At 32.6% G+C, this 14,509-nt stretch overlaps 1 protein-coding gene across 1 annotated transcript; it reads right to left on the bottom strand.

Moving 5' to 3' along the window:
• Positions 1 to 5,118: 5,118 nt before the first annotated feature.
• Positions 5,119 to 7,030, bottom strand: LOC137810541 (probable aspartyl protease At4g16563). The gene has a single exon (XM_068611879.1). It carries the CDS (start codon positions 6,698 to 6,700, stop codon positions 5,291 to 5,293), a length of 1,410 nt encoding a protein of 469 aa, XP_068467980.1. The 5' UTR covers positions 6,701 to 7,030; the 3' UTR covers positions 5,119 to 5,290.
• Between the last annotated feature and the right edge of the window lie 7,479 nt (positions 7,031 to 14,509).

Below are 14,509 nucleotides of genomic sequence, written 5' to 3' on the forward strand. Positions count from 1 at the left end.
GGCCTGGGCCAATTTTGAGGCGACCGGGCCCAGGCCATTTTCAAGGCGACTGGGCCCAGGCCGTTTTCGAGGCGACCGGGCCCGAGCCGATGTCGAGGCGACCGGGCCCGAGCCGATGTCGAGGCGACCGGGCCCGAGCCGATGTCGAGGCGACCGGGCTCAGGCCGATGTTGAGTCGACTGGGCCCGGGCCGATGTTGAGTCGACTGGGCCCGGGCCGATGTCGAGCAAACTAGGACCAAGTCGATGTCGAGCCGAGCGGGCCCGGGCCGATTTCGAAGCGAGCGGGCCCGGGCCGATTTCGAAGCGAGCGGGCCCGGGTCGATTTTGAGCTGGCCGGGCCCGGGTCGTTGTCGAGCCGAGCGGACCCAGGCCAATGTCGAGCCGAGCGAACCCAAATCGATGTCGAATCGAGCGGGCCCGATCGATGTCGAGACGATCGAGCCCGGACCGATGTCGAGGCGAGCGGGCCCAGGCCGATGTCGAGCCGAGCAGGCTCAAGTTGATGTCGAGCTGAACGGGCCGTGCCGATGTCAACGGGCTCATGCCGATGTCGAGTCGTTCGGGTTGGGGCCGATGTTGAGTTGTCCGGGCCCAAGCCGATGTCGAGTCGTCCGGGCCCGGACCGATGTCGAGTCGTCTGGGTCAGGGTCGATGTAGAGCCGAGTTGGTCTGCATCCAGTTTGAGTCGGCTTAGGCCCAGTTCGAGCCAAGTTAGTCTCTATCTATATCAAAATGGATTTAATGTAATTGACAAAGTATATTTAATATAATTAACAAAGTAGATTTAATTTGGATTCAATCCACTTTAAATGGATTTTAAAAAAAATCCAAATATATTTGATCTAGTTAAAGTGGATATGGATTTTAAATCCAATCCATTTATTTGGATTTGGATTGGATCTAAATTGGATAATGGAAAATCCAATCCATGTCCACCCTTAACTATAAGGAATACAAGTGTTTTCGTGCTTTGTATTTTTTTTTATATATTTATATTTATATTTATATTTATTTAAATGAAATATAAATTTATGTGTATCTGTATTTAGGGAAGAAATAGAGAGTATGGAGATACAAAGCATGAAAGTTATATTACTGAATTTAAAAAAAAGAAGAGAGATAAAATAAGAAAGATCGAAAAAAAAGTTGTGATAAAATCTCAAAAATTCAAATTATAAAGTAATAACTGCATATGAAAATTAAAAAAATTGAGATATATTTAAAAAATTAAATTCAAAAAAATATATTCTACATTGAAAACTGTTTTTTATAACTGTCTTAATATCTTTTAAAAAAAATAAAATTAAATATTGATATAAGTATAAAATAAAATAAAATAAAATTAAAGAGAAAATCTCCTTCTTTATATATAAGTATTATATATAAATAAAAGTAAAAAAAAATCAATTTATTTTGTAGACGACATAATTAATTAATTGTGTTATCTACGCCTATATATATTACAATAATAAATATTGGAAAGTTTTATTTTTTACATACATAATAAACAACTTTTTTGAACTCATTTTTAATCTTATTTTTTATATTCTCCACTTTCTTTTACGTGGTCCAAATGGGTTAATAACGACAAAATGATACAACTGTACCTTTTTATTAACTGTTTTGGGTTGGAGTATGGGTTATCCAGAAGCACACGTGTGCGTGATTGGAAGTAGGTGTCCATGCATGTATATATGTAAGTTTCTTACTACACTAACTACAATACAATACATTATTTTATTTTTATTCTTCTCTCGCCTTTAAGATTATTTTTATTCTTTTGAAGACAATTTTGTTGAAGCTAGACGATATTTTTTTTAAAAATATGAACCATAAATGTTAAATTTAATTTTATAATCTATATAAAATAAGTCAATTGTTCATATAAAAATCCACTTATTTTGATTTATGTGACATTCAACGGTACAGTTTCAATAAATTTATTAAAATAGGTGAAAAAAATCTTGAAGATTTTTTCACCATCTAAGCTCTTTTATTTATATGATTTACAGAGCTACCCGATAAATAATATTGAATAAATAAAGCGGAATAATAAAAGAGATAAAGAGAAAAAATGCACCAGAAAATTGTTAACGGAGTTCAGTCAATTTAGCCTAATCTCCGAGCACAGCAAAAACAACTCACTTTTATTATTATGAGAGAAGATATTACAAAATTGAGATATATAACAATGAAGGATGAGAGTTTAATTTATAACCCTCAAACCTCCTTCCCAAACAATGAACCCTCCGATGTGGGACTTGGGATTAAGCCAAAATCAACAAATCTCCACTTTGACTTAATTTCAAGTCCCACCTAAAACAAATCTTCTCAAAACATAACAAAAACAAACTTTGCAGTGCTTCAAATTTGCGCCTCCGGGCGCCAACTTCAAATGTGCAAGATATTAACCAAGTCTAAACAATGTTCAAACTTGGTCCTTGTAACCACCTTGGTGAGCATATCTGGGTTCTCCGTAGTGTGAATCTTCTGGAGAACAATCTCCTCTTCTTCGAGAATCTCACGCACAAAGTGATAGCGAACATCAATGTGTTTCGTCCGTGCATGAAAGACTTTATTCTTTGCTAAATGAATAACACTCTGACTGTCAGAATATAACTCAAGTTGTTTCTGGCCAACTCCCAAGTCTTTAAGCAACCCATGAAGCCACTGTAATCGCCATATACTCTGCCTCTGTCGTAGACAAAGCCACTGTAGACTGCAAGGTAGACTTCCAACTAACTAGCGCTTTTGCTAAAGTAAACAAATAGTCAGTTGTAGACCGTCGCTTATCCAAATCACCTGCATAATCAGAATCACAATATCCAACTATGCATTGACCAAGTGATTCATCTTGCTCAAATGTCAATCCAACATCTAAGGTATTTGTATGCTTTTTGACTGTGAGGATAACCAATGAAGATGCATTGTCGGACGCGCGGATCAAATTTTTGCTTAGGTGAAACAGCAGTTGCGTAACAGAGGCAACCAAAAGTTTTTAGGTGAGAAAGTGAAGGTGGTTGATTATATAGTAGCTCAAAAGGTGATTTATTTTTTAGTAAAGGTGATGGCAAACGATTAATGATATATGTGACGGTTAAAACGCATTCTCCCCAAAATTCTAATAGTGAATTGGATTGAAATAGAAGGGCTCGTGCTGTGTTTAAAACATGTCTATGTTTGCGTTTTACTACTCCATTTTGTTGAGGAGTGTAGACACAAGTGCGTTGACATTCAATACATTTTTTGAGAAAAAAAATCATACATTGAAATAAATTCCAGTCTGTTGTCAACGCGGATGATTTTAGTAGATGCTTGAAATTGATTTTGTGCAAATGTAATTAATGACTCTAAGAGATGTTGGGTTTCAGATTTGTGATTCATAAGAAATAGGTAAGTACATCTAGTATAGTCATCGACTATAGTGAGAAAAAAACATTTTCCAAAATGAGTTGGGGTTTTATGAGGACCCCAAATGTCACAATGCAATAGATTAAATGGAGAATGAGATTTTATTGTGCTTAAAGGAAATGGTAGCCTTGTCTGTTTAACGTTAGGACAAATACTACAATTATTATGAATGGGATGAGATTTTTATTGATAGGGATAGGTAGTAAGGAAGATACAAGTTGTAGACACGCCAGAGAAGGATATCCAAGGCGCTTGTGCCATAAATCAGGATCGGTCGATATTTGAGATGCGTGGGCTTTGGAAGAGAGACATGTAGTATAAGCCTGCGTGTTTTACCCGAGCCAATCATCCTCCCCATAGCCAAATCTTGTACGACACAACAATTTAGTGAACTGGTTATCTTACTAATGAACATTGTCATTGAATTTAATTGTGCTCGTAGATGGGATGGACGCAGTTGAGCCTGTGGGCAGATTAACATTTGAAATAAATGATGATGAAGTGTGTGTGAAAAATCGTGAATCAGATGCAATGTGATCGGTTGCTCCGCTATCCAAAATCCATGGTTTCGTAAAAGCAGAATTAGAAGAGGAGTTATGGGCAAGCAGACCTGTAGAGCTAACAAACGTGTCACTTTTACCGTTATTGTTGAGCGAGTAATAGCCATTGCCAATTGCTGAATTTGCTCAACACTGAAGCGTTGTACAAGGTTTCTATCGAACTCGTTACTGGTGCCTTCTTTGCCAGACATGATTTTTTATTTAGGGGATAAAAATGGAGAGGTTGTCAGGGCACCAAGATCGGTGCTATGATACCATATAAGAAAATGATAAAAAATAGAAGAAGAAAGGTTTATGTGTATATTACATCACTTCATGTATAGGAAATATATAAAGAATTTCTATTCCCCAAATTCCAATCTAATTAGGTAGAATACTAATCATGAGATTATATAATTATTAAATTAATTGCATATAATATCGTCAAATATTGCATACAATAGCATATAATTTGATAATTATTATTTCCTTAATAATTTCTTTAATAAAAAAAACTTTTTTATTATAAACTTTAAGTTTTCATTAATTTAGGAATTATTTTCGTATTTAACCCTATAACTCATTCCAGGTTGAATATTGAATACTATACCTATATTATTTTTTCCTTTTAGATATTATTATTTAAATTATTTATAAATTAGCAATATTCATATGCCTCTTCTCTCTTTTTTGGACAAATAAGATATAAACTTAGGTTGTGTATAAAATTCCAAAATAGGCTACCCTCCCCCACCCACTCCCAAAATATTCAGTAGATGGAATGTCAGAAACAAACATTTAATATTTTAAACTAAGAGAAACAAAGGTTAGGAATAAATAAATGAAACGTAGATATATAATCTCTAAAACCCAAAATTAAATATCTAAACTTTTTTGACATGTCATGAAAAGCTGAGTTAAAACAAATGGATATTTTGAGAGAAATAGATTACATAAAATGAATTTACATTAACTTATACTTCCACGATAACAGACTTCCATTTAAACGTTAGTGAAATTATGTAGATATGTTATCTTATGGTACACATAGTTTCCCTCCAAAATATTTAGCAAAATAAACTAACTAACGTTAAATACTCATGATGTTTTAATCAAACACACCAGACACGATTTCAAACAAAAAAATTAATCGTACAAAAAAATCATAAAAAAACTGTAAGCATTTGTACTTCACTTAGTTTTCATATCATACACTTGAAGAAGGGAGCCCGAACCCAAACCCACCACCTTATTTTTCCATTTACAAGAGACCAGACCCGACCCGACCCGATCCAATTGACAGAATCTTTAATCCGGTGGTACAGAGAACAGTAAACACTAGCTTTTGTGACGGTTGAGGTTATCCCAAAGCGAAGCGCATTCCCTCTTAGCGAAACCCACGCGCTGGTTTTCCAAGTCATACACCACCTCGAACCCTTGCTGCTGATAGTTCCCAAGTGTGGCCCCAGGTCCACCGCTCAACTCACTGTCATCACCACCGTTCATCATCATCAAGCACCCAACCTTCCTCCTAACCCCATCATCACCGTCCAAAAACTCATAAAAATAGTTCCCCCTAGGCAGCACCACATTTGAATCATTACCCACAAAGTGCCACGTCACCGTAGGCACCTCCACCAAACCTTCCAAAAAATAACAAGGTTCAAGCCCCGTTTTTTCCTCCACCTTACTCGCGCGTTTCTGAACTCGCCCGACTCGCCGGTCGAACTCACTCACCACCGAGTTATACAAACTCGCCGGCAACATCGTGAACGTGGTTCCGCTGTCAACAACCACGCCGCCGTCCCCTCTGCCGTTCACCCTCCGCAGCATCTCCGGCGCCAGAATAGTCTTCTTCCCGACGGAAATACCGGAGAGACCGACGCAGTAAAAATAAGGATGCTTCGGGTTCCGAAGCATGGAGGTGTAAACAAACTCACTACCCTCGCCGGAGTCGTCGTAGCGGCCGAGAATGAGTGGACTCGGTTTGCGAACTCGTTGTTCATCGAAAGAGTGAGAAACCAGACAGTAAGAAAAACGGTTACCGAGGTTTGGAGAGAGCGTGGCAAGTTGCGCAGGGAGGGACAACAAGCCCCAACCGAAACCCGCGACGCCGGTGGGTTCACCGAGTGCGGTGTGGGCGCAACCGAAGGTGAAGTTTTTAAGGAAAAGAGAGGACATAGATAGCGAATCGCGGTAGAGGCGCGCGATGAAGCTTCCGTCGCCGTAAGCGTAGTAGAAAGGTGGACACGTGGCAGAAGAGCAATCAAAGGTTTCAATGTTGTCGAGAGGACAACGTGCGATTGCGCAGAGGTCGTGGGAGGACATAGAGGAGTGTGCTGCGGAGCATGCAGGGGATTGGCAGGAGACGCGGTGGGAGCGCGTGAGTTTGAGGGGTGTTGTGGCGTTGAATTTGCCTTCGCAGAGAATGCATTGGAAGGGTGCGCATGGGAACCACACGAGGTCGCTGCCTGTGTCCATGTAAAGGGTTATGGATTGAGAAGGGTGTGAACCTAAGTTGAAGGAAAGGGTGTAGTCGCTTCCTGAAGAAAGTGGGAGAGAGACTGAGTTTTGGCTCTGGCGATGGCGGTGGAAGCGTGCGACTGAGCGAGTGGAGGTGGTTTTGAGAAGGTGATGGGTACTGTTAAATTGGGTTTTGGAAATTGAGTGTCTTAAGGGTAACAGAATGATTTGGTGTGCGTGGGAAATGCAGAGCATGAAACAGAGGAGGAACAGTGGAGAAGGCATGGTTTGAGTTAGAGACAGGTTTTGAATTGTAGGAGGAGAGAGTGTATAGTATAACCTAGTAAGTTGTTGGTGGTGGGGGTATACGAGGAAGGTGTTATTGTTATTGTCTTTGCTTAATGTGTATTCATGATTACTCAATATTCAAGCAAAGAAGAGTTTAAATCATTTGAAAATTCAGCAGCTTTGGAATTGGAGACTGCAATGAAGTTGCTTTTGGCACAATAATTGGGATTTGGTAGCTTAAGCAAAGTATAAGATAAGAGAACCTTGTTTTGTTTTGTTTTGTGACTCAGTTCTGCGGTTTTTGCTGCTTTACCTTTCTCTGTTAAAGACACATAAATATTAGCCTCTTTATACTCTTTTCTTTTTATAGTTATTTCTTTCTGGAAATATTCTGATAAAATTATCATTTTGTTAATGAATTCCAACTTCAAAAATGTGCTCACTTTGTCTGACTTAATTAGGTGTTAAGTATGATGAAGTGGGCATCAATCTTTTTCCAACATATTAATGGGATTGGACCCCTTCCTAATAATACTCCTTATCCTTAAGCTTCACTATGGAATCTTAAATTGCAAAATTTCATATATTTTTACGCGTATTAAACCTTCCCTTTTATTGCTTCTATATAATTATATTTTTTAACAAAATATTTCAGAAACGTTAGTTTTTCTATTTAATACTCTTCTTTTTTGTAACCTGTTATAGTAATTTAAGGATACACAACTTTATCGTTAACAATTAAATGACTTTATCGCCCCTTATTTAAAAAACGACTATCTAGGAATATCCACGTCTTGAAATTTAAGATGCTCTAAAAAATATTATTTTATTTTTCTTCTTAATCAAAGGATATAACATTCTTTTTTCACTTATTGTTTTATAATCTAGATTTTTTTTCTTTAATTATTATTAACTGTTATTGCTATTAAAGACGGTAGTGAATTATCAGGAAATATTCTGAGATATCAAACTTTTTTATATATATGTATGCATTCTTTTAGAGTGTCAAATATATAAAATATACTAATATTACAAATAATTTTATTTATATATAATTTTAAAAAAGGTAGGGAACCAAAGTCTTCAAATATAACCATGTTGTGCCACTGATTAAAGACAATTCGGTGAGTAACATTTTCATTATAATTTGATATATTTTATAGCATAAATAAAAGGATTTTTTCATACAAAATTGTGGTTAGATGCATGTGTAAATTTTAATTGTAATTTTATGAAATTATCAGTGATTCGTGAAGTTAATGATTTGTTCCCTCTAATATAGAATGAGTTTGAAAGGAATCAGTATATTTTAAATGTATTAATAAAAATAAATTTTATTCGTATTTTAAAATCTAAAACTAGTTCTGAACTATTTTTTCTAAACCAAAATATAATGTCTAAGTAAAATGTGTTTTCTATTTTCTCTCCTCCATAGAATCACGCATATTATAAAAAACCGAAAGGATGGGAAATTTACTTAAGCAGTTATTACTTGCTCGATATTTTTCATTAAAATTAAAATCATAGTTTTGAAATTGAAATAGCGTTCTTGGGAACATATTGAGCACTACACCAACTTATATCATAAGAATACAAAAGAGACAAATATTATTTTATAGTATATTTAATTTAAAAATATTATGTTTGATAATATATTAATTCATTTGTCGGTAATAAAATCTTGTTAATATTTTCTTCTCGATTCTTTTCTTTCCACGAGCTCGAATAAAAGAAGAATTAGAAAAAAAACAACTTTAAGTTTGTTGATATTTGAGATATCATTCCTTTTTTTAATTTGAAAATTTATTTATCCATTTAAATTGTTCCAACTTTTAATTCATACGAGATTATTATATGTATTGGAACATCTATTTAAATTGTTTTGACTTGTAATTGATACAAAATTATTATATGTGGAACAAATTTTTCAGGTAATAAAAATGAAAAATTGTTTTTTTTCCTAATTAAGGACTAAGAAAATAAAATTTAATATTTTAATCTCAAATCTATTAAAATAATATTGTTAAGATGAATTATTGTTTCATAGTGTTTTTATTTTAAAGTTCACCATCGTCACAATTTTTTTTTAAAAAACACTTCAAAAAATTAAAAAAAAATATATTTAAATTGCTTTCAAGTTTATTTCTTAAGTAATAATACAATATTATTAGACTTACCAAAAAAATAGAAACTTATAATACAATCAAATTACTAACTTCCAAATTAATTATCTTTATATATAAGAAAGCTAAACAAATATTTCAAATTGGAATATTAAAATTATTATGTAAACCATTTTTTCACGTTGCTTAATTTTATTTACATAAACAAATAGACTAAAAATAAAAGACGGTATCTTTTATCTCAATGATAACAAATACGTGTTAATTAATGCAATTAATACATTGAGGAAATATAATTATAGTTTAAAGTTTCTTATTGAAATGAGATAAGAAAGGGAGTTATTATGAAGAAGATTCTCTTTCTTCCTCACTAGCTCAGTTATTAGAGTGATTAATCAATGATTCATTAATCCATTATTAATTTGAGTTTTTAAACATTGATTATAAATTATTTATAGCATGGAGTTTGTATTTCTTTTGAGAAACTTATTTCCATAGTTTATCTTTAGAAAAGTAAAATTGAGTATTCACGTTTAAGAAATTCATAATCAATCTAAAAAGAAAATTTTCAGATTATCCTCCGCAATAATTATATTCGATGTTCAAAGGGGTTACAAAATAAATAAACACATAGAGGTTCTGATAAAATTGAATTAAATTTGAAGAATATTGTTGTATATTTTGAAGGTAGAAAATGTTAATTATACTATTTATAATAATTCTTCTAGTACAATTTTTAATATTAAACAATTCGAAAAATATTTTATCAAAAATAGGAATTCATTGTGGAAAAAGTTATTTTTAATTTTTTTTTTAATTAACGACTCTGGTTAATTTAGTAATAGATATAGGATTAGTGACATTTATAATACAATAATCTCTCATCCTTAAAACATTGGTTAAAAAGAAAAAACGAAAGGTAAAAAGAAAAAACATATGTTGCAATATTTTTTTTTTCTTTTCTTCCTCATTTGTGTGTATTATTAGTTTTAGCATGCTTAATATTTCTTGTATAAATTTCTCGCTCATCAATAGTATATCTGAAATGTTATGTGATTTTTTTTATGAAACTTTTAAAACTTAAGAAAACTATTTTGCAGACCTAAAATATTTTTTAATTTTTTTAATATCAATTTTCTTATGGATAAAAAATTATAAATAATATGTTAGTGGATAGTTTTTTGGGATTTAAAATCTGTTTGATATTTTCTACCTATTTATATAATTCATAAGATAGTTTCTTTTGAATTGTTTAAGAAATTAGTGTTATTAATAAGTGCATCCCACGAAATACAGGTATAATTATTTATGAAGTATTATTATTATATTAATAATTTTTTTATATTATTTTCTTTATATTATTTTTTTGGATTTTTTTTTATCAAATTCCTTACTTTTATATTTAACTCTTCCCCTGTATTTAAAATTCACATGCAAATCATGTAGGGATTTTTTACTTCTCTAGTGTCATTCCATTGTTATTGTTACTTTTTTTTATTTATATTAATGAAGAGGAAGAGATAAAATTATAATATAAGCGTCAGTTATACAGAACACATTTTACTATAAAGATATTACTTTATTATTTTTACTATATTACTTTGTTATTTGTATGAAAAAATATACTATACTTATCATCTAAACAATCTCAACTATTGATTTAAAATAAAAGAAAAGAAAAAATAGTTACTCTATTATTATATTCTTATATGAAAGGGAAATGAATCATTAATTTTTTTAAATAATATTAATGGTTTTAATCTTTAATTGTTCTCATCTCGAAAGGAGATGGAGTATTTGTAAAATATATTCTAACATTTAAGATTCGATATACGATAGTTGAAGCAGTGATTAAAGTTATAAATGTGTATACACTATTAAGAAGTGAATTTTATGTCTAACTCAACCTCATAAAATTAGTTTATAAGGCGAGGTAAGGTTTGAACACACTTAAATATTATGAAATGTCTTAATCTATAATCGATGTGAGATTTTGAACACACACCCTCACGCCGAGGCTATACTTATCATCTAAACAATTTCAACTATTTATTTTTTTTAAAAAAAGAAAAAAAAGTAGTTGCTCTTTTATCATGTTCTTATACGAATGGGGAATGAATCATTTCCTCAAATAAATATTAATGGTTTTGATCTTTAGTTGTTGTGAGCGTCTCCATTTCTAATATTCAAGATTCAATATACAATAGTTGAAGTAGTGATTAATGTTATAAATAAGTCTACATGGTTAAGAAATGTCCTAATCTCTAGTCAATGGGGGATCTCCGAGTAACCTGATATCAAATTAAAAAGTGAACTTTAAGCCTAACTCAATCTCATAAAATTGGCTTATAAGATGAAATTTACAGTCACTTATATATTATGAAATGTATTAACTTCTAATCAATGTGAGATATTCAACGTATATTTATCTAATTCTTAAATGTGTATTTGTAAAAATATTATGTGAATTGAGATAACTTGTTAAAAAAATCTTGTGATTAAAATAAGATTCCATACATTCGTATTTTACTTAAATAATTTTCTTTAAGACAAATTTTTTCTGAATAATCGACCCATATTAGATTTTCAAACATTATGTGCATAGGTCTCTTGGGTCACTTTGGGAACCTATCAAAAGTATAAAACACTTAATTATGTAAGAGCTTAAATGCAAGAAATTGTAATGTAAATATTTGGAAGGATTACGTAGCATTTTGTGGTCCAGTCCTGTTATAGCAGACAATGGAAAGTTTTGTGTCAACGAATTTATTGAATCAGAGTTAAAACAGAAAAAGACAGAAGGCACGACAAGGAAAAAAAGAAACGTGCCAAACGAAATCAACGTCAATGTTAATTAGTTGAATGCAAAACTTTGAAGAAATCAACGTCAACCTGATTTTGGATTCTTTTTCTACTTAATTGTTTAAATTAATGACCAATACTATATCTAACATCCATGTAAATTAAAATTAGAGAAGTGCGGGTAACATTCTAAAAATGGAGAAAACTTAGAGTGTTTTGTGACTAAAAATATTGTAAATAAAAATAAATATAGAACTATTATGTAACAAAAAAAATTGTGTTAAGTTTGATCAATTTTTATAGAATAACAATTTTTAAATTAGTTGTGTTTGTAACATTTCAAAATGGATAGACTTAATATTTTTTAAATTAAACTATTTTAATATAAATATATAATTGTTACATAGTGAATTATAATACATTATAAGAAAAATTGGTTTTAAAAATTATTTTTTTCTCTAAAATAATAAAATTAGTCACTAATTTAATTAAAGATTAATTTAAAATCTAATAGGAGTTAGTGACTACAAATTTAGTAACTAATTTTATATACCAATTTAGATTCTAATTAGAAACTAATTTAGTTACCATTAAATAAAAACTAATGTAGTAACCAAATATATATAAATTAATTTAATGACCAATCATATAGAAACTAATTTATTAATCAATTTCATTGAAATCAATTTAGTGATAAAAATATATAAAAACTCATTTAGTGACCAAATATATAAATACAAAATAATGGTACTATATTGGTTTCTAAATAATATAATTTATTATGAAATATAATTTTATTTACCTACTTACTCTTTCATATTTTATATTTATTTGTAGATTTAAGTTCACTAATTTTAAGGGTGAGTTACGTCTAAGAGGGTGTTCTCAAGCATAATGGTAGAGTTCTTACGTGATAAATTTTCGTAGCTGATATGCATAAATTTTCATGGCATCATAAATCAAAATGTTGCTTCCATATATTTTCTTGACAAGGTTCACATGAAGTGAGTCATCCTGTATCAATACATTGTTTTTGCATAACCTTATCAATAAGGTTCACAAGGAGTGAATCATCTTGAATCAAGTTGTTACTTTGGAAGTCTTCTCGGTAGGGGTTCACAGGTGTGAATTATTTTGCAACAGGAATCTGCTGCTTTGGGAGCCTTTGTGGTAGAGTTCACATTGAGTGAATCATTTTGCATCGAGAATACATGCTGCTTTGGAATCCTTCTCAACAAGGTTCAAATGGAGTGAAATATCTTGCATTAAGAAGATGTTGCTTTGGAAGTCTTCTCGGTAAAGTTCATATGAAGTGAATCATCTTGAATCGAGAAGTTATGTCTTTGGTAACCTTCTACAGAGAGTTCACATGAAGTGAATCATCTTGCACTAAGAAGGTATTGCTTTGCCCTTAGAAATTGTATGTAATTCTCATTTACTCAACAACATAACTTATCAAAACCTTTTCAACACAACCCTTTGTAGGAGAAAATTCGATGGTAGAAAATAGTATATTTGGCCGTAACATATAATTCGACGTGAAAAATTTCAACTGATTCGCATTCCAAGTGCTTGGTATCTTGGTCTCATTGAGATTTTCGTTCCTGTATACTCCCTTGTCGAGGCTATGTTGGACTTGGAAGGGTCCTTCTCAATTTGAAGTGATTTTTCCTCTACCATTTCTTTTTGTGTGCTCTTCTCTCGAGTGCAAATTGGACTCACACTTGATTGTGAAAGTTTTTTAGTTCTTCCATTAACATAATTTTTTTTGCTCTGCCTTAGTTCTTTTAGGTTGATTGTCGGTTTCTTGTATAGATTATTGAAGAAGGGGCTCGACTTTAGGACAATGACTATGTGATGCATGACTACCTTTGAACCGAGGTTTATGATATTAAGGTTACTTTCCTGAATCATTCCATAAAAGCAGACAATGATTATGTCTTTTCCTATTTAGTGTTGTCAAAATCTATTGATTTTATATGGTGTAGTTGGTTGGTTGTTAATTGTGATTCGAACTTAGCAATCAAGGTATCAGAGCAACCAATCAACTAAGAAGGGAAATGGGTGAACCAACTCAAGGTATCCCCTTGAGAGATGTTAGGAAGGCACTACATATGATTGTGTCTTCCTGAAGTGTACATGCTAACATGTGTGATATATATGTCAACATGTTTTTATGGATTCATTGTACCTGTCTAAGGTGAGATTCTTCCAATAGGATGGAAGGATGTCCCCATGATCCCTTTCATGAAAGAGTTCCAACATGATGATGCACCAAATGTCGTATGAGTGGATGTGTGTGGATGACTTTTGATTATTTGATATTTGTCTGCAGGTTCTCCTTATTCCGGTTCAGGATCTAGCGATATGGTAATGCTACCTTCCGGCTTTCACGACATATGTTTCCTCAATGTTTTTTCTATTCAAGGTTTGTAGTTCCTTTCAGAGTTCTCTTGATAATGCAGTTTGATCTACATGGTTCTCTTGTCCTTCTTCCAGGACAAGTCTTTCGTTGCTTGTCATTTTGTGTGGTAACCATGTGGTCCTTTGCCAAGGTCTTTCCTGATTTCACGGTGGACGTCAAAATGTTCTTACAAGACTAAGATGACCTGTATAAGACCACATATTTCCTGTTGGTTAGTCTTTGTATTTGAAAGTCTTCCGTTCATAGTCATTTCTCGATCTTGGGGTCTCGATCTTGGGGTCTCAATCTCGTAGATGGAGGTACATGTAAAAGTACTTAAACGCTCAAATTAATGTGTGTAGATAATCGTTAATGTAGTCATAGAATAATCATTAGTATCAATGGTGGGGTTTTTGACTATGATGGGGTTATTTTTTTTTTTTTTTTTACCAAAATGGGGTCCGTTTAAAAAAATTA

Source organism: Phaseolus vulgaris, chromosome 2 (assembly GCF_000499845.2).
Source record: "Phaseolus vulgaris cultivar G19833 chromosome 2, P. vulgaris v2.0, whole genome shotgun sequence".
In the NCBI taxonomy this organism is placed as follows: Eukaryota; Viridiplantae; Streptophyta; class Magnoliopsida; order Fabales; family Fabaceae; genus Phaseolus; species Phaseolus vulgaris.